The sequence below is a fragment of the Ursus americanus genome, chromosome 18, assembly GCF_024610735.1.
Source record: "Ursus americanus isolate L20-20 chromosome 18, mUrsAme1.1.p, whole genome shotgun sequence".
In the NCBI taxonomy this organism is placed as follows: domain Eukaryota; kingdom Metazoa; phylum Chordata; class Mammalia; order Carnivora; family Ursidae; genus Ursus; species Ursus americanus.
The window spans coordinates 4,090,792-4,111,900 of NC_142144.1; the positions used below are offsets into that span (position 1 = coordinate 4,090,792).

A 21,109-nucleotide genomic window follows, 5' to 3' on the forward strand; every position below is an offset into this window, starting at 1 on the left:
GGTCAAAGATCAGCATTGGAATCTTCAGACCAGAAGTGGGATCTGTAGAAGCTGGGGAATGTGCCTGACTTCATACGGGCACCGCTGGGATGTCAGAGGTCATCTACCTCGAAGGGTGCCCGTATCAGAGCACCGTCTGACCAGCGTGAGGCTGGCTCGCACACCGAGTGTAGGTTTAAATAAAGATACAGCAGGAGGAGGACAAATGGCATTTTTAATTGAAAATAGACCAGTTTATAATTTGTGGGGAGAAGGCAAGAACATAAAGAATGATTGAGGTAAGGAGCGCCCAGGAGTTTGGCTGATACGTTCCTCGGCTTGTGTCCCATCCGCCCCCCTACTCGCCCGCAAGCCTCTCTCCTTTGGGCGGGGTTAGCCTTCCCAAGGTCTGGCTGGGTGGAGAAGCCCGTGTTGGCCTGCCTGCCTGACAGGCCCCGGGCGTGGAGGAGGTGGGGGCAGGCGCTGAGTCCCAAGCATGGGCTCTTCCCATTCATTGCAGGGGTCCCCGAGAGAGTACTGTCCAGGTGAGGCATCAGGCATCCCCTAAGCACAGTTAAACTCATGTTCGGAATATAAAATGAGGGCTTTCTGTAGGAAATACCCAGGTCGCTCTTCACACTCGATGGGCAGAGCCTTGGCATCGACCCTTCGCCTGGAGTCTAACAGCTGCCTAGTGATTTAGGTTTGTCTTCCCACTTGAGGGCTGGAGAACCGAAGGTGGGTGGGCTCCTGCGGGAGGGGGAATCCCTAGCTAGGGGGTCGCTGGGGCTAGGGTAAGTTAGTATTGGCTAACCTAAAAAGGGGGGGACTCTTACCAAAAAGAATCAAGCTAAGACCTGAATCTGAGGTCCTTGCCAAAGCAGAACCCTCATAAAAGTGGCGGAGCGTCTAACACAAGCTGGGGCAAGAAGGGTGAGTCCTTCGGGAATTTTCTACTGTGCCAAGAAGGCTTTAGGGGTGGGTGTAGTTGCCCATCCGCAGGGTCCCCTGGCGCACGGCATGCTCCTCCTGGTGGGCTCTGAATGCTCTCTGGCGATCAGCCTCAGTGGGGAAGGTATCGAGATGGGGACGCACCTACGGATGGGGGAGAGCAGGTCAGTGGGCACACAGCTGCTTCCCATGCTCCCCTTCTCTCCTGGCCCGCCCCCACTTCCATCTTCGAGCCGTAATACAAATCACTGTGAGAGGGAAGAAAGTGAAGAATAAGTGTGGGGAGCATCCTAGCGCCGAGGGGTGACGAGCTGCAGGTGGAAGCCAGCGAGGGCAGGGCTGCTCAGTGCTGGCAGTGTTCCTTCTGTCCAGCTCATTGCTGGGGAAGATGCGTGTGTGATAAATATCACCTAACGATGACCGGAGTCACCGTGCGGTGGGACCCAATAGCCAGCATCACCCTTCACATGCTGGCTGTCCACCATTAAAACCCCCAAACGAGCTGCCCTCTCCAGGGGGGATATCCTGGCCCAGTCAGTGCTCCTCGCTGGGAATGAGCTCCAAGTCCCTCCTGTCAACTGAAGCCGCCCAGGGAGGCAACGGGACCAGAACCAGAGTTCAAGAATGCCACCCTTCCAGAGGAAGCATGAGGGACAGGTCCAATGAGTGTCTCTTTGGTTAAAATGTTATGCAATCAGTATTTCAGTCTGCCCTTCCTTCTCAAGACATGGGGGTGGGCAAAAACCCCTTTTGTCTCGTGGGTCTGTTCCATCACCTCCAAGAGCAAGAAAATCTCCCTGAAATGGCATTTCTCCTATAGGATATCCTATGGGAGGCCCAGGTGGAAAGGTTTTGTACTTGCTTATTTATTTACTCATTCATTCATTCATGCATGCATTCATGCATTCATGCAACGCATATTTATTGAGTAAAACTCTGTGCCAGGCACTGGGGATATGGCAGCAAACAAGAGGGATTTTCTGTCCACTCAGGGAGCTTTTAACCTAGAGGAGAAGCAGACGTCAACAATCATTACGCAGCTGTTTCACTAGAACTGATAAAGGGGGGGGGGTGTGCGGCAAGTGCAGACAGCACGAGCTCAGCCCTCACAGGAGTCAGGGGTGCCCCTCTGGGGAGGAGACGTGAAGGGGAGGCTGGAAGGGTGAGCAGGGCTTTCACAGGCTAAGGGGGCAGCGTGCGTGCTGGCCCCAGAGCCCACCGGAGCTCCCTTTCATGAGGGGAGGAGGTGGCCGAGGTGGAGGGGTGGCAGGGGTTCCCTCTGGGTTTGTAGGAGCAGCTGAAGGCCTGCTATGTCTTCAGGGTGATAAAGCAGGACCCATTCTGGTCAAGAATCCAAGCCAGGGCCGCCCTCTGGTTGCAGGTAACAAAGCCCCAGTGCTTCGAGCAGCGATGTGGAAAGAGGGGAAGGGAAAGACAGACGGGGCGGGGGGGAAGAAGAGGGGTGGGGAGGTTACCATAGTAAAAGGCAGTAGAAGACAAGGAGGAATTTGTAAAGTTCCTCCGTGCTGGGGGGGGGGGGCATACTCTGGCTCCCATCTGGGAACACAGAGGCCTGGGACCTCCCCACCCCTGGGGAAAGTCATGACCCTTCACAGGAGCTCATGGCCCAACTGGTTTCCTGATGGCAGAGAACTGGGTAATGTCTCTACTGAGACCAGGTGCAGAGCTGATGTGACCTCCTGGCTCCTTGAAGCGTGCATCCGTGGGACACTGACAGGCCCCTCCCAGTCCAAGGTCTGGGCCACTGCTTTAGGGTCCGCCAGACCCTTATTGTGGGCTGTCTGGCCTCAGGTCCTGGGAGCATGTGCTCACCATCAGTGTACCTGAGGGCCCAATGGAACCCAAGCTGACTGTGTTCATCATTTTACAGATGAGGAAACTGAGGCCCAGAGCAGAGTCTGTCCAGGGTTGGCTGCACAGGGAATCCATGTCAGAGAAACTCTGTTTTAGCCCCCACTCCCCACTTCTCGGCACTAAATTGTGGATTCTTTCTAGAAAATTCTGCACCCACAGCTCACACTGTGTCTGGATGCCTCCTGCCCCCACAACTCGTTCATGAGGCGAAAGGGTAGGGGCTGCAGAAGCTCATTAGGAACTCGTAGAAGTCAGATGGTGGTGGGTTGATTTAGGTGTTACTGCAGGACATAAACCATGTTCTTCATTCTCAGGCAGGTAGACCCTTTGGAGACTCTGCAGAAAGCCATGGACCCTCTCCTCTGGGGGGAAAAATACCCCAAGTCCTAACATACAAAACGGTGTGCGTCACCACTTAAGACCTGTGGACCCTTTGCAAGGCCCCCAGGGACTGTCTGTGTGTGGCAGCACTTCCGGGAGCCATAGCAGCCCCAGCCTCAGGTTTTAAATTTCTTGGATGTATGTCAATTTCATCTGGGGCTCTTGCAACCCAGGCAGGGCTGGAGCCCAATCCCAAAGCTCCTGAGTCCTCTTAGGGCAGGGCCCTTTCCACAGTCACCTAATGCCTATCTGAGCCCAGGGCTCAACACCTGTGCTCAACTCATTTTGGTCGATCAAACCACAATCTTGTTCTCAGCTGCATGTCCAGTTTCAGGAAAGTCCCCAGTGGCCACACAAAAGTTGTTGGGAAGAGAGAAGACCCAACAGTTTGTGCAGGAATAAAATAGCCAACAAAGAAAAGGCTTCCAACGTGCACCTTTGTGTCCCTTCTGGCAAAGGATGGCTCGATTTTTACACTATGACATGATTTTCCTGACACCCATGCTTCCCAGAAGGCAGCTAGAGACGCTCAGGAAGGCTGGCACTTTGAATCTCCAGAGACCTCGTGGGCACCCTGGCTGATTCAGATGTCCAGCCAGCTGGAACTCCTATGTGTCCGGGGTCTCCTGTAGCATTCAGAGTGGCAAGGCCCCTGGTGGCCAGGCTCTTACCAGCGAAGCGTAGCTCTGCAGCCCATATCTCTGCTATTTCCATGTATCCCCTGGCCTTTGTAGCAGGCTGAATGGTGACCCCCCCCCCCAAAAGATATATCCACATCCTAACCACCGGAACCTGTGGATGTGACCTTATTTGTAAAAAGGGTCTTTTCAGATATCATTAATTTAAGGATCCCAAGATGAGAACATCCTGAATTATTCAAGAAGGTTCTGATTCCAATGACAAGGATGCTTGAGACAGAAGACATAGACACAGAGGAGAAGGCCACATGAAGCCACAGTTCAGGAATGCCAGGAGTCACCAGTAGCTGGAAGAGGCAAAGAAGCATTCTTCCCTAGGGCCTTTGGTGGGAGTGCAGCCCTGCTGAAATCTTGATTCTGGATTTCTGGCCTCTAGAACTGCCAGAGAATGAATTTCTATTGTTTAAACCACCAAGTTTATGATAATTTGTTACGGTCGTCTCAGGAAATGAATACAACCTCCAAGCCGTTCCCTAGGCAGTTAGTATGCAAGAATGGCACATGGTGCTAATGGTATTCAGTGGGTGATGTTGATTTGGTGTTGATGGTGGTGGTATTGATGGTGGGTAGTGTTGATGGTGGGCGGTGTTGATCTGGTGTTGATGGTGGATAGTGTTGATGGTGGGTGCTGTTGATTTGGTGCTGCTGGTGGGTAGTGTTGATGGTGGGTGGTGTTGATTTGGTGTTGATGGTGGGTAGTGTTGATGGTGTATGGTGCTGCTGGTGGGTAGTGTTGATGGTGTATGGTGCTGCTGGTGGGTAGCGTTGATGGTGGTGGTGTTGATTTGGTGTTGCTGGTGGGTAGTGTTGATGGTGGTGGTGTTGATTTGGTGTTGCTGGTGGGTAGTGTTGATGGTGGTGGTGTTGATTTGGTGTTGATGGTGGATAGTGTTGATGGTGGGTGCTGTTGATTTGGTGCTGCTGGTGGGTAGTGTTGATGGTGGGTGGTGTTGATTTGGTGTTGATGGTGGGTAGTGTTGATGGTGTATGGTGCTGCTGGTGGGTAGTGTTGATGGTGTATGGTGCTGCTGGTGGGTAGCGTTGATGGTGGTGGTGTTGATTTGGTGTTGCTGGTGGGTAGTGTTGATGGTGGGTGGTGTTGATTTGGTGTTGATGGTGGATAGTGTTGATGGTGGTGGTGTTGATTTGGTGCTGCTGGTGGGTAGTGTTGATGGTGGGTGGTGTTGATTTGGTGTTGATGGTGGATAGTGTTGATGGTGGTGGTGTTGATTTGGTGCTGCTGGTGGGTAGTGTTGATGGTGGGTGGTGTTGATTTGGTGTTGATGGTGGATAGTGTTGATGGTGGGTGCTGTTGATTTGGTGTTGATGGTGGGTAGTGTTGATGGTGGGTGCTGTTGATTTGGTGTTGGTGGGTAGTGTTGATGGTGTATGGTGCTGCTGGTGGGTAGTGTTGATGGTGGTGGTGTTGATTTGGTGCTGCTGGTGGGTAGTGTTGATGGTGGTGGTGTTGATTTGGTGCTGCTGGTGGGTAGTGTTGATGGTGGGTGGTGTTGATGGTGGGTGCTGTTGATTTGGTGTTGGTGGTGGGTAGTGTTGATGGTGGGTGGTGTTCATTTGGTGTTGATGGTGGGTAGTGTTGATGGTGTATGGTGCTGCTGGTGGGTAGTGTTGATGGTGTATGGTGCTGCTGGTGGGTAGCGTTGATGGTGGTGGTGTTGATTTGGTGTTGCTGGTGGGTAGTGTTGATGGTGGTGGTGTTGATTTGGTGTTGCTGGTGGGTAGCGTTGATGGTGGTGGTGTTGATTTGGTGCTGCTGGTGGGTAGTGTTGATGGTGGGTGGTGTTGATTTGGTGTTGATGGTGGATAGTGTTGATGGTGGTGGTGTTGATTTGGCGCTGCTGGTGGGTAGTGTTGATGGTGGGTGGTGTTGATTTGGTGTTGATGGTGGGTAGTGTTGATGGTGGGTGCTGTTGATTTGGTGTTGGTGGGTAGTGTTGATGGTGTATGGTGCTGCTGGTGGGTAGTGTTGATGGTGGTGGTGTTGATGTGGTGTTGCTGGTGGGTAGTGTTGATGGTGGTGGTGTTGATGTGGTGTTGCTGGTGGGTAGTGTTGATGGTGGTGGTGTTGATGTGGTGTTGCTGGTGGGTAGTGTTGATGGTGGGTGGTGTTGATTTGGTGTTGGTGGGTAGTGTTGATGGTGTATGGTGCTGCTGGTGGGTAGTGTTGATGGTGGGTGGTGTTGATTTGGTGTTGCTGGTGGGTGGTGTTGCTGGTGGGTGGTGCTGGTGGGTGGTAGGTGATACTGATTTGGTGTTGGTGGCAGGAGGCTCAGCACTCACTCTCATCTCCTGAGGAGCTGGCAGAGGGATCCAGCCCGAAGGAGCTGCTCAGCTTAGAGATAATCAGGTGAAAACCAGCACACAGACAAAAGAGAACCCTGGAAGAAATCTTCTTTTTTTGCCGTCCCCTTTTACTTAGAAACTTCAGTGGGAAAGAAATATTCGTTCATCCATTCATCTAAAAAATGTGCATTAAGCACTACTATGGGCCAGGGCTGACACATACCTTTTGTACTTCAGTTCCATCTTCCCTTTGGCTTTCTAAAGGGGCATTCTGGGCACAGGAGGCTCACGGCAGTGACTGACCACTCACATTCTGGTGCCCCCTGTTCCCAGCCACACTGGGGGCAGCAGGAGAGGCAGAAGGCATGCTGCATGAATGATGTCAGTGAATTCCCATTCTAGCTGGAACCTTGTGGGGTTAAGTCATCCAAGACAGGGGAGCTCAAGCCAGTAGCCCTGGAGCCCTGTAAAGCAGGGTATGCACCCAGTGCCTGGCACGGAGCCATGTTTGAACAAAGCTGGAAAGGGGTGCGAATGAACCAGTGAGAGAACGAAGGCAGTGGGCAGGGTTCACCTGGCCTCAGCAGTCAGGGAAGGCTCCTCAGGCCAGGTGGACCTTGAATGTGGCCTGGAGGGGTTGGTATGAGGGAGGTGGCAAGGAAGGTGTAGGGGAAATGGTGTCAGCAGGGGTGGAAGGGGGTGCGAGTATCCTGGGCTTGGTGTGCATGTCCTAGGTGAAAACCAAAGGAGATTTGTGTGACTGGGTCTGACAGGCTCTCCTAAAGCCTAACTCAAGTGAAGCCTTGCCCCCAACGTGGGATGGTCTTTAGAAAGAGAAGGGAAACTGGATCCCTTGAAATCCCCAAATTCCCCAGCGGAAGCCAGGAGTCCATGGAGAGGGGAGGTCCGGCTCTCTGAATGCCCAGTAGCAGGAACCCCTATGAAGAATCTGTCCTGTTCTGCATCACTGGACCCTTCGGCAGTGCCAGGCGCAGCGCACGGATCTCACGCGAGCCCCAGAACATCCACACATTGTCTCCATTTTACAGATGGGGAAATAGAGGCCCAGAAAGGTTGAGTCACTCGTCCCGGGCGCACAGAATAAACCCAGAGCTGTGGGACTGGCCCAGGTCTTCACTGAGAGACTCCACTCTCTCTTCATAAATGCTCACGGAATGAGTCAAGTGAGTCACTGCTGGGACTGTTGTAGCCCCTGCCCCACAGGCACACTCTCCCCCCTAAAATACAACTCAGCAGAGATGAGGATCCTAATTGCAAGTCACGCCTCAAGCCGTGTATGGTCACGACCCCACGGACCCCTGGAGTCGAAGGATGAAGAGCTGTGGAGCAAGGAATTCCTACGGAGATGCTTCTAAATTAAGCCATCTGTGGTCCGCCTCCGCCTGGAGCTAAGACACTGTAACGGCCCTGGCAGGAGACAGCTTGGCTCAATGGAGCTCAGTCGCTGTAGAGTCCATGCAGGTAAATAAGAGGCGGGCATCCCGGCCTGCCAGCAGCCCTGGGAGCGGAGCGGGTGGGGGCAGCTCTACCCCCGTTGGCCAAGGCTCTGGACCTGCTTGAATGGGCCGCATCTAAATAGCTTTGCCCAAATAGGGACCGGACGCCCCCGCCGTGCAGTGCACGTGGGGATACGCCAGTGAGCGGTGAGTGAGACAGGTGGCGGCTGTCACCCATGGGCCCCGCAAGACGGTGGGGGAGGCGGCCGCGGAAAACACTACACATGTTTAGTGGCAATTAATTAGGACTGTGGATGGGGATTTTAACTCCATCTGGGGGGCAGGAAGGCCTTCCTAGAGAGGATAAGGGGGCCGGGCAGGGGACGATGAAGGGAGGATGTCCTAGATGGTGGGGACCTGCCGAAGCCCTGCGGCGGGAGGAATTTGGGCAAATGAGACGAAATGAAAGCGAATCTGTGTAGCTGGGAGAGAAGATGAGGCAGGGAGCAGAGCAGCTGTCAGGTCTCAAAATAGATGAGTGTTCACCGCTGGTTCCAGGATTCCTGACCCCCCCTCAGATGATATTTTTCGACTCTCTGCAGTCGAACTGGAATAAAACATTCCCAGAAACCCAGGGTTGGAAGAGAACCTGGACACCATGGAATCCAAATCTACGGATGCAAATCCAGGCCCCCAGGTGGGAAGCCACACCCGGTTCTGGATTCAGCCGCAGGCAGAGTGTGCCAGCAGCCAGCCCACCACCCCTGCCGTCTGTGGCCCCGCCTGGCCCCGGCGGATCTAGATTCCTGGATTCCACTTCCCACTGAGGGCGAACACATCTGTGCTCTTCCAATCCACTTTCAACGGATCAGCTTTTCATTTGATCCACACCCTCACTTGTATCTTCGCCTCTTCGTTAATTTTGCGCATGACTTCATGATTCCTTCTTTGAGGCCACTCCATCTGTCCTTCTCTTCCTGGCATCTCGAGTCATCTGTGAGCTAATTACCCTTCACTCCTTCTTTCTCTAATATCACCGTTTATATAACAGCATGAGCAACTCCTTTGCCCTCTACATTTTCTTTGATCTCCTCTCAGGTTCGAGTTTTGAGGCTATTTTTGTTCCGTTCTCTTTTCATCTAATTTCTATCAAATTTCTGTTTGGATTCCTTCTTTCGTCTTTTAGTGATTTATAAACGTGCTTTTAAATTTCCAGGCAATTGTATTAGTTACATCTGTGACTGATTTCTAAATTAATTTCTTTGGTGTCGAAGTAATTTGCATGAATCAGACCCTCTGTATTTGCTCAGCTTTTACTTTTTATGCTTCCTTGAAAAGTGTGATCTATTTTCAACAGAAAATCCCTCGGTGGAATGCCGTGGGGCCATTATGGAGCTGGTGCCCACATGACCTGGGTTCGGGGGTGAGATGTGGCTGTTGTCCTTTCGCTTCTGTACCAGTTATTTGAGCATCGATGATACACAAGACTCCGTGTAGACACCAGGAGACTGGGAGAATTTAGAAAGCTCTGCTATCATGGACCCAGAAAACACTGATAAAAATATAATCACACAACTAATTATTCAGTTACAGTTGTGCTGAGTACTAAAAGAAGTACCAGATTTGTTTGTTTGTTTGAAAAAGATTTTTTTTTTAAGTAATCTCTACACCCAACATGGAGCTTGAACCCACGACTCCGAGATCAAGAGTCGCATGCTCCACCGACCGACCGACCGACCAGCCAGGCGCAGAATACCAGATTTGTAAGAGGTTGTAATACAGAGAATCAGACTCATACTTTGGGGCCAGAGAAGGCTTCCTAAGGGGATAACATACAGCCAGAGACTCAAAGAATAAGGCAGAGATGCCGCTGGCGGTTGAGGGTGAACGTGGTCTTGCCATCCCAATGCAATCAAAGAAGAGGAAGAAGAAGAAATGAACGGGCCGTTCACGAAGGGCAGATCGGAAGGCCAACAAACACAGGAAACATGCTCATCCTAACGTATGGAACCAGGGAGTAAAGAAAGAAAATGCCATCTTATGCCCATCACGCTGGTGGCAGTAATGGTAATGAGCCTGACGTGGGAAGTGGGAACTTCAGATACCGCTAGCAAGGGTGGTAATTTGGCATTACCTGGAAAGGCTGGGCATGTGCATACCCTCTGAACCAATGAGTCCGTGTTTAGATATATACCCTAGAGGAAATTTCAAAAATGTCCACTAAGAGATGTATACGAGAATCCTCATGGTAACAGGATAATAGGTATTAGAAATGACGGCACGTCCATCAGTGGGGACTGGATAAACCAAGGTGCTAAGTTCACACCGTGGACGCTGCTTCAGTTAATACGGACACCTGGAGAGGTCCCGTCCAACACAGTGGCCGTGAGCCACATGTGGCTCTTTACATTTGAAGTAACTAAAATTAAGTGAAATAAAAAATGCGGTCCCTTTGGCATACTAAGCACATTCCAAGTGCTCAATGACCCCATGTGGCCAGTGGCCACTGATGGACATTCCCATCGTCACGGAAAGTTCTATGGGACGAGCCTGCTCTAGGTCTGTCTGAATCAACTCGTAGAAATCTCAAAAACAATGTTGCAGGGAAAGAAAGTGGAATTTACAGACTAGAACATAAGGATGATGCCATTTGTATGAAAGATTTAAAACCTACAAAAGAGTCCCCTGTGTTGTTCAAGCGTGTGTCTGAATCTAGTTAAGTAGAGCTGGAAGGAGAGAATGTGCCGGCAAGACCTGCACAGCCCTGCCTTGGGGAGGGTGGGGAGTGGGAACAGGGAGGGAAGCAGAGAGGGCGTTGGTTTTATCTGTAAGGAATTACTGCCTTTTCCTCTTTTTAATGTGACAAAAACAAGGCGGGGTTTCGGAGCTGCATTTTAGAGAAGTAACTTGGGCAAGGGACGGAGGCGTGCGGGGCCTCCCTGCTCCATGCACAACTTAGAAAGAGTTACTCTGTTTTAGAAGATTTATTTGCTGGAGATTTGTGTATGATTCCGTTTGAACCACGAGTCTTGGGGTCAAACGAAGGCTCACAACCAGTGGTTTGTGACTTAGGCTTGTGCCGACTTGCCCTGTGTTGGACGTCTCCTGCTTCACTGGGCACAGTCATCTCAGTGCCGAAGAAAATGTCCGAGACCCAAGGAGTAAAGACGTGGTCGTTTTTGCCTGGTGACACCAGCCTTCCGTGGGTGGACCCGCTGGGTCCACATGCTGGAGAGTGAGCAGCATTTTGCCTTCTCTGTGTCCCTGTGTCCTTCCTGTCTTCTCCCTTCCGCATGAGGCCTCTGCATAGGTGGGACAGGGAGGCAGATGCAGTGTGGGGCTCTTTACAGCGGAAGGGCAGGCCCTGCGGTGCTTCGTCTCCAGAAGCGCGTGGAGGGTGTGTGCCCGCGCCCGCCGGGAGGAACTAGCCCACCGCTGGGCAGGTGCGAAGGTGGAGCAGCTTCCCCACGTGCCTGTTGAGCCCAGGCCCCTGACACGGTCCTATGAAAAGGGGCAGCTGGGCCGCTGACCCTCCAGTCCCCTCTCATTAGCCACACAGTCGTCCCCCAACCGGACACCAAGCCTTCCAGTGCCAAGTCTGGAGGCCAAGAAGGCAAAAGGGAGGCTTTGAGAAAAAAACAGCCAGATTAAAAAAAAAAAATCTGCCAAAGAGCTAAAAAAAAAAAAAAAAGAAAGAAAAAAAACAAATCAGCTATAGATAGCTTACTTTAGTTTTGGGGATTTCTTGTTTGTTTAGTTTTTTGTTTTTTAAGTGACAACCACTCAGGGGACTGGGAGAGAGGTTTTGCTTTAAAAGATTGAGGGGCTGTCTCCTCTAATGAGAGGTACTTGAAAATTATGGATCAGTCCCAGGTCAGTAATTTCTGTCAAGTTCAGGGCAGCCGGAGGTCAGAGGCCCCGGCAGAACACAAATCCGTGCAAGCCATCCTTGGCGAACGAGCTGAGCCCTAAGCTCTGATGTGGAAGGTTCGTAGTTTAAGTCATTAACGAGGGTGACAGTCTCTCCTGAGACACCTGGTCCACTACGTTGTTATTCTGCTACTGGCTCTAATTTCTCTGTGGTCCAAAAATGGATGGAGCGAGGACACAGGGCCTGACCCTCCCTGCTGACACATGCTGCGTTTTCAAAGAACATCCAAGCTCGGGCTTAGGAAACACACTTCCTGCCTCCCTGGGAGGTCTGAGGTGGCACGAAGAGGAATGACCATGTCGGGTGAGCGGCGGTGGGGGCGGGGATCGACTGCTCTCCCAGGGGCTGGAGGATGCCATCCTCCTCGGACAAGGAGGACTCAGGATGGTTAAGACACTGGCCCAACGAGTCCCAGCTACCTCACACACAAAACCAGACCTGGGATCCTCGTCTCGGTCCACTGACTCTTGGGCTCTTTGAGACTTACCGGGGCCGAAGGAAAGACCATCATGCAAGCCTTTGGAAAATGAGAGTCAGGGCTGCTGGGAGGCTCAGTCCATTGAGCGTCTGCCTTTGGCTCAGGTCATGATCCCAGGGTCCTGGGATCGAGTCCTGCATCAGGCTCCTTGCTCAGCGGGGAGCCTGCTTCTCCCTCTCCCTCTGCTTGCTGCTCCCCCTGCTTGTGCTCTCTCTCTCTCTGTCAAATAAATACATAAATAAAATCTTAAAAAAATACAGGAAGGAGCTGTGAACATTCATGCACAAGTTGTCATGAGGACACGTGTTTTCCTTTCTCTTGGTGAGATTCTGGGGAGTGGAATCGCTGGGGCTTATGGGAACTCTATGTTTAGCCTTTTGAGGGAACTGCCATGAGGTTTTCCAACGTGGCCGCACCGTTTTGTGTTCTCATAGCAACGTAGGAGGGTTCTAGTTTCTCCGCATCCTCGCCAACACTTGTTACTGTCTGGTGTTTTGGTCGTAGCCGTCCCAGCTAGTGGAAGGAAGTGGCGTCTCGCCGAGGTCTGATTTGTGTTTCCCTGGTGGCTCCTGCTGTCGGGCTCCCTTCATGGGCGTATCGGCCGTTTGCGGATCTTCTTCGGAGAACATCGATTCAATCCTTGGCCCATTTAAAAATCGATTATTTATCTTTTCATGACTGAGTTGTAAGGGCAATATTTATATTCATAGAGACAAGTCCCTTATCAGAGATATGATTTGCAAATATTTGTTCCTATTCTGTGGGTTGTCTTTCCACTTTCTTAGTATCATTTGAAGCATCAGGGTTTTTCATTTTGATGAAATCCAACCTACCTGTTTTCCTGTAGTGGGTTATATTTTATTTCCTCTTACACACATATCATATGAACGCACCACAAGAAGAAGGACTTCCTTCGCAATTTGCTTACACAGCCCCTCCAAGGCAGGGACGGGGAGCAGGCTCCATTTCCCATTTCATATCAGCTCGAATAGACTGATGGTGGCTGTCCTGTTATAAAATATTCCCAGGCTGCATTGAAGCTCGTGCGAAAGAGTGCAGGGATCAGGTGGCAAGGTCTGCCAGGGGCATGGGGGGGAGAGGGTGCCATGTTTTTACTCTAACAGATGACAAGAAAGTCTCTTCTATTGGAGATGAATAAAGACTCAGAATCCCCAGGAAAAGACATCCATGTGCTCATCTGCCCTTAACTCCGTCTCCTTCTTCAGGTCCCCTTGGGTCACCCTCACCTGGGACGGCCAGGGGGTCCAGGAGTCCCCTGGGGTCACCCTCACCTGGGACGGCCAGGGGGTCTGTGAGCGAGGGGAGGGCACAGTGACAGAAAGGGATGAGGTGGCGAGGCCAGCAGGAGGCTGGCAAAGGAGCCAGCATGGACTCCCTGGAGTCTTGTGAATACAGAGCGGCCCCAGTGCAGCACTGGGCGCGGACATAGAGTGAGGACTGACCAGCGCCGCTGTTGTCCCATGGGGGGGGGGCGGATAATACATGCCACTTTTTTTTGAGTGGTTCTGCTTTTAAAAACCATTAAATCTTTATGTGGAATGCAAAGCAGGGGGAGGAAGCTTGAGGGCAACGGCCTTAAAGGGGCCTGTAAGAGAGGCACAAGTTCCTCCCGACGAAACCTGAAGTACATGGGGTGCCCAGCTGGCTCAGTCAGTAGCGCGTACGGCTCTTGATCATGGGGTCGTGAGTTCAAGCCCCACGTTGGGTGTGGAGTTTGCTTAAATAAACTTTAAAAAAAAATTAAAATAAAACAATAAAGTGTGGCCCGAAGACTGTCCCTAGCAGCAAGTCTGGCTCCCATCCTCCTTTTGCCCAGCACATCCGGGCTGCTGGGGTCAGCCAGTCTCGGGGAGGCTCCACGGAGGCTCCATCCGGGAGGCCTGGAAGCCTTCGCTCGCATCATCTGTCATCTCGGCTCTGCCTCTCGGCGTCTCTTTGAAACAGCTCAGCCCAAGAAGAATGTCACGCTGGAAGCTGTCGTGCGGGAACCAGATGCGGGGCAGGGAGAGAAGGACCCCTTCCTGTTCCCCGTCTCCACCGCGGAGCCCCCACCCAGCGCGTGTACGCACACACACACACGCACACACAGACACACGCACGTGCACACACACGCACACACCCCAGGATGCAAATGATAACCGCAGAGCCATCACTTGTGAAGCTTGACAGAAAATAACGAGAAGCACTAAATCTTTTATAAGGTCACCACTCGCCTTAGCCGAGCAGCTGTCAAACAAGAAAAGAATTTAGCGCCAGAGCCATGAAACTTCCATCGGCTCATTAAGCCCAACAGGGCCCGGCCTGGCGTGGCGGAGGAGACGCGGGCCTTCCGTTTTGTGTCAGTAATTTGCGGCGGAGGAGGCAAGAAGAAACACCAGCGCCAAAGGGGCCTGGGGGGCGGCTGGGGAATCGTTAGCGCGCCAGGAGCGGCCTCGGCTCCTAATTGGAAGCATTGGGCATTATCAACCGAGGATTTGCCTCCGCTCCCTGACAGCTAGTGGGCCCAAAATGATCGCCCACTTGTCAGTGTAAAAGACCATTAAAAACAAGCCATTTTGATTTAATTGGAGGCGGTGCACCGTGGGGCCAGGTGAGGAGGCTCGTCAGCCCCGCTCACCCAGGCTGACGCCTCTCTCCCTCCGAGACGGGGCCGGGGGGAGGCGAGTCTGTGTGCCTTCCAGACTCTTCGCCTTTCAAAAACTGTCTGAGCCAGGCGTGAATGGGAGACAGAACGGGCCTTCACAGCAGCGGTGGGGGCTGTTTTCAATGGGGTTGTCAACAAATGTGGTGACAGGCGGAGCTGCGGGGGGGGGGGGGGCTGTTCTTTTCAGAGCCCAGACGATGGGAGTCTGCTCGGCGCTATTCTTTGGGGAGGTGGCCGTCAGGCGTCCAGCTGCCAATGGGAGATGGGATATTCCGTCGGGGTGCTAAGCCCGCTCTCCCCACTCAGAAACATCTAAGGATAGGATCCGGACGGTCATGGTAGACCGAGCTTCAGTGGACAGCAGGACCCTGTCTTTTATTTTAAGCTCAAGTAAGAGCCAAGGAGGGAGTTGGTGAAGGAGGTGTGTGGCCGAGGCCCTTCGAGGAGCCTGTGAATGGACGCCCCCCAGCCCCTCGGGCTGGCGTCCCAGTCACGCTCCCCCAACGGAGGCCATGGTGCCTTGCCTGGCTGACAATTCCACATCATCTCCGTCAGAAGAGGCCACTTGCTATAAATATTAACGCAGGTGCACAGTGGGCTCTCCCACCAGCGTGGGGGCCTCCAAGCACGTGGAGCAGCTATCTGTGTGTAGCTTTTGAATCCGAGTGTAGACTCCCTGATGCCAGGGACTGTATGTTCTGCATGTAAGTGCTGGTATCGTGAACGCCGTGGGTACTTGATAAATATTAATTGGGGCTCACAGATCTCAGAGAGGTCTACAGATTTGTATATTAATCTCACCCCCGTCCCACAAGCAGTGACCTCATTTGCTGCCTACTGCTCATCCGACGAGACAAGGCTTGCGGGAGCACAAGGTGCTGGAGGGGCGTCTCTGGGAGCGCGAGGGGGAGACACACCAGCCGATCCCCTCCTAAACCTCCGCTGTTCGTTTTGTTGAAGGATCAGGCTGGGAGGAGACACCGGATCCCCAGCGAGCATCAAATTCCAGAGCTCCAAATTTTGCTGCTGGTTTAAGACAATGGGGATTCCTTAATTACTTTCTCTGGAAATTTACCTGACAGTGCTTTCTCAGGTAGTGCAAGGTGGTTATCTGGGCGCTCGGTTCCTTGGTTGACAGAGTCTTTGATTTTGTGCTTGGTTGCAAATGAAGTCCTTTGCTGAGCCGTCTGCACCGTGCCCGGCGGTGCCTTATCGCTTATTCATACCGGCTGTTGAACGACTCCTGTGCCTCCACTGGGAAGCTGGAGACACACTCAGATATTTGGTGTCCATGGCCCATTGGGTTGGGGTGTTCATGGTGAGGTTTGGTGTCTTTCCCCTTTTTCCTTATTGAAATAATGAGCAGGAAGAATTGGGGGGGGCGGGTAACTCTTAAGAAGAAATGGAACCTTTCTGTGGTTGACGGGGCTGACCCTGTCAGTTCATAAATAGGAATGGAGTTAAGTGTCCTCAGCTAGACAGCAGGGATATTATGCCATAATCTGGACACTGTTCTGGGGAAAGAGTGACAGACAGGAGACTTCAAAGTCTTGGGGTTTACTTGACTGCTAGGGGCACTCCGTAGACACTAAACAAATCTTGGCTAGATGGCTAGGGGAATGAATGGATGGATGGACAGATGGACAGATGGACAGATGGATGGATGAACATAAGGACGGATGGATGGATGGACAGATGGGTGGATGGACAGATGGATGGATAGATGAACAGAGTGGTGAATGGGTAGACAGAGAAGATGGATGAATTCACATTGATTCTTGTATTAAGTGATTCAAGTGACACTGACCAGAGTCTCACAAACATATAGGAGACAGTTCAAGCTGACAAATCTTTTTTTTTTTTTTAAGATTTTAGTTATTTATGGGGCGCCTGGGTGGCACAGCAGTTAAGCATCTGACTTCGGCTCAGGGCGTGATCCCGGCGTTATGGGATCGAGCCCCACGTCAGGCTCCTCCGCTATGAGCCTGCTTCTTCCTCTCCCACTCCCCCTGCTTGTGTTCCCTCTCTCGCTGGCTGTCTCTGTCTCTGTCGAATAAATAAATAAAATCTTAAAAAGAAAAGATTTTAGTTATTTATTAGAGAGAGAGTGCAAGCAGGGGAGAAGCAGAGGAGGAGGGAGAAAGGATCTGAAGCAGACTCTGAGCTGAGTGCAAAGCCCGACATGGGGCTCAATCTCATGACCCTGAGATCATGACCTGAGCTGAAACCAAGACTCAGACACCCAACTGACTGAGCCACCCAGGCACCTCAAGTTGACAAATGTTCTGTGACTGTGGATAAAGGTAGAGAACACAACACTGAGTGGCAAAGGTCATGGCACCTGGGCAGTCCACTGTCACTGCCACATAGCGCCCCACCTCTGACATTCAAAGCTCGGTACCCGGAGGAACCATCAGGAATCTAGGCATCAGAGCAGAGACAGTATCTGCAGGGCTGACACTTGGAAGGGGGCAGGTGATTCTGTGAAAGGAGACAGATTTTGGCTGAACTTGAGAAAGAAATGGCTGTGCACGATGTTGTGTCCCCTGAACGTTCCTGCGTTGAAGCCTGGCCCCCAGTGTGATGGCATTTGGGGTGGGGCCTTAGGGAGTGATGAGATTCAGACGAGGTCATGAGGGCGGCCTCCACGGTGGGATTAGTGCCCTTCTAAGAAGAGGCACTGCAGAGCTCGCTTGCTCTCTCTCTGCGCAGTGTGAGGACACAGCGGGGAGGTGCCTCCTGCAAGCCAGGGAGAGTCTCACCAGAACCCCGCCCCGCAGGCACCCTGATCTCAGGCTTGCAGCCATGAGAACTAAGAAATCCACGCCTGCCACGTAAGCCACCTACTCTACGCTGTTCCGTTATGGCAGCCTGAGCAGATTAAGACAGAAGTTCGTAATCCTCGGGGCTGTTGAACAGATGAGAGCCTGCCTCCTGCAGGCATGTTTCCGTTGGAAGGCCCAGCATGCTTCAGAGCACACATATGGGGGTGCACCCACATGGCAGATACACGTTTTAAACATCCCTGTGCAGAGCAGACGACATTGGCCAGGGACTTCCAGGAGCTTCTTGCTGAAAATGCAGACTTGGGGGCGCCCAGGTAGATCAGTCGTTGAGCGTCTGCCTTCGGCTCAGGTCATGATCTCAGGGTCCTGGGATCGAGCCCCGCATGGGGCTCCCTGCTCAGTGGGAGCCTGCTTCTCCCTCTCCCTCTGCTGCTCCCCCTGCTCATGCACTCTCGTGCTTTCTCTCTCTCTGTCAAATCAATCAATCGATCAATCAATCAATCTTAAAAAAAGAAAATGCAGGCTTGGAGGCTACCCCAGACCCACTAGAATGGATCCTGGGTGGCGCTCTGGAATCTGCATATTTTTTAGAGAGAGAGAGACTGTGAGCAGAGTTGGGGGAGGGGCAAAGGGAGAGCGAGTCCTGAGCAGACTCCACACTCAGCACAGAGCCCATCTCGGGGCTCGATCTCACAACCCCAAGATCATGACCTGAGCCAAAATCAAAAGCCGGATGGATGCTCAACGGACTGAGCCCCACCCAGGCGCCCTCAGAATCTGCATTTTAAAGCTCTCCTCTGAGGACCCCAGCCACAGCCCAGTTGGAGTCCTGTGCGTCTGTAGGAGTTGACGCCAAAGCCCCGTCCAATGCAGAGGTTGTGTTGCTCCATGACCATCCCCTGGCCAGGCTCGGGCCAGGCGCTTCACGCACACGACCGCACTTGCCTTCTGTTCCTGTCCCCACTTCACAGGTGCAGGGGCCGAGGCTCAGCCCTCCCACCAGGCGCCGTCTCTGCCTCTCGCCTTTTCCCGCGCCAGGCCTGCGATCAATGGCCTCTTTCCTTTTTGGCCTTGGGGCCAAATTGCAATTTAAAAGATGCTCAGGGGTTTTATCAAGGTCTGAAGGCTTTCAGGGCAGTGGGAAGTTTTGTTTATTGCAAGGGCTGGCCACAACCCTCTGGACACCTATAAAACCCCAGTTCCTGATCGCCCTTCACTCTCCTTCCCGGGTCCTGTGTTTAGCCCCCAACTGACCCCTGACCTCAGTTTCAGGTCCATAGTATTTATCGGCTCCACCAAGGCCTGCGGCCTGGAGCAGCCGGCCAGAGGGCCCGAGCCTCCACACTGCCACTCGTTAGCGGTGGACCTGGGGCACATGACTTTAGGCCTCCCACCACAGTCCCTCCACCTCCGAGACAGCACGGCTCCTCTCGGCCACAGAGGGCTATTGGGAGCATTGGCACAAAATGGGACTGTTCCTCAAAGCACCTGAGAGGAGCTCCGGATGTGTGAGCTCTGAGTGTTGTCATTGTCGCTGCCTCTGGGAGCGCTGCCTCCCAGAAACTTCTCGGACACGCTTCCCTTTGCTTGTCCAGCCGCTGGACGGGGTCACACTGCCTGCATTCTTTTGTGCGATGTAACACAACGTTTCCCAGGACCTCTTTGAGAAGAGGAGGGGAAGAGGCCAGCAAACACCCCCATCTTCTTACTTTCTCCCCGACACATGCTCTCTGTCTCCAGCAGACTCTGCCTCTCTGAGGGACACTGCAGGGGTCCCAGGGGGTCCACTCTGCTGCTTGCTTTCGGCTTTGAGACACAAGGATACCAGCCTCTTGGTTCGTCTTGCCCACAACTTTTGGCAAAGCTCAGTTTACCCGAGCAAATCATTTGACGTTGTTTATTGCTGGACCCTGCTGTTGGCCACGTGCTCGACAGCTCTGGATCCTGTCCTGGTGACAGCATGGGCGCCCGGTGACAGAGGCGGATGCGTGGGGACACGTGGCAGTGAGGCACTTGGAGGTTAGCCCCAAGTCCTGCTCAAGCTGGGAGATTCCCTTTAGATCACCAAGTACTGCTCTCTTGGGGAAGAGCTGGGAGAAGAAACTGGAGACCCCCAAAGTCCCATCGACTCCCCCAAATTCAAGGTGGGATTCTAGGTATCTCTAGAGGTTAGAAATGTATACTTGATGCCAAAACAAGCTGTCTTGTCTATTTTCTGGTTGATTTTCAACACAAAATTTGAGATGTTTTTGCCCCCTGGTGGGGGAGAAGAGCTTTCTGTAGAGAACGGAGAGTTCCCAGGCACCGAAGTGTTAAGGGGACAGTCAGGCTAGGGTCCCCAGTTAGAAGCACCAGCTCCCACCTCTCTGGGCCCCTGGCATCTCCCTCTGTGACCTGGGAACCCAGACTCGTCCCGCCGTTCCAGGAACTTTGCCGCTGTCCCCCCACCTCCCGCCGCCCCTTCCCCCTTGTTCCTGTCCCCAGAGCTTCAGCTCTGGCTCTCGGTGACTTGCCAGTATCGAGCAGCAATGTCACCTCATGAGCAGGTGCCTAAAAATTCTGTCCCTCCAAGGTGCCGGATTATGTAAAACCAATTAAGCCCCCGCTTTGATCTCTCCAGCGAGGCAGTTCTTCTGCATACTGATGGGATTTCTAATGGGGCATCCGTACTTAGGGAAGAAATGTCAGCTGCATCAGGACCTCTGCATCCTCTGAATCACTCTTCCTAGTGCCTTGTTCCAGCGTGTGACACATTCCATCCCGGCGCTCGGTGCCCGACGCAGCAACATGGGATGATTCTTATTCCAACGCGAAAGAGAGACAGGATTCTTAAAATACCTCACTGGTGTGGGGACCTCGGGGAGGGGCAGCGGATCTGGCACCTGTCCTTCCTGTGCCTGGAAGGAGTGACTTTGGGGCTGAACACACCTGTCCGGAGAAGGGCTCCTATTTCACTGGCCCCTTGGAGCCCTTTGGAGAGGTGGCGGCCGCTGGGTGGACAGGCTCCGAGCCCGCTCTGGGGGTTTAACAGAGAGTTAACTTTCCAGCCAGCTATGATTTATAAGGGAGCTTAAAGGTGGGGAAGAAAATCCTTTTCTTAGATTCAGCAGCTTTCACTAATCAGCTGCATTTCTGGGTGTCACTGCTTGGCTGACTGCTGATTTTTTTTCCCGCCGTCTCCGGTTCTATTAGGGAGCCAGGGGCCCAGGAGACCCTGGCAGGGTTAGTATTCCACAAAGAGAGGAGTCTGATCCCAGCATTCAGAGCACAAGAGCTTGTAAATCAAACTGTTAGCTTAATAGCTTGGGCCATTATTCTAAAGCAGTGGGGCTGAAACCAAAAGCCAAATGAAAATATAGTCAATTTGTTCATACTTTAGTGACTGAATGACTATGTAATGTCAGTGGGTATTGGCACTGGGGAAGACAGACAGGTCTGTCAGGGGAGAAGCGCAGTGTTCGGCGTGAGGGGTGACCTCGAGATGCTTGGGCAAACCTCCCTCCAAAATGGGTTTGGGATCTCCAATTATAACACGGACTTGGCCATCGAGAGCCAGACTCAGGGAGCCAGCCGCCATCACTGCTGGGAGAGCGCTGGCCTCTGA

At 52.6% G+C, this 21,109-nt stretch overlaps 1 protein-coding gene across 1 annotated transcript in view; it reads right to left on the reverse strand.

Moving 5' to 3' along the window:
- Positions 1-261: 261 nt before the first annotated feature.
- Positions 262-21,109, reverse strand: part of CFAP77 (cilia and flagella associated protein 77) — a 125,857-nt gene continuing 105,009 nt past the window's right edge. Inside the window, exon 6 of the mRNA XM_045770963.2 lies at positions 262-1,074. Coding sequence (XP_045626919.1) covers positions 952-1,074 — 123 coding nt within the window. The 3' untranslated portion in view covers positions 262-951. The remainder of the gene's footprint in view (positions 1,075-21,109) is intronic.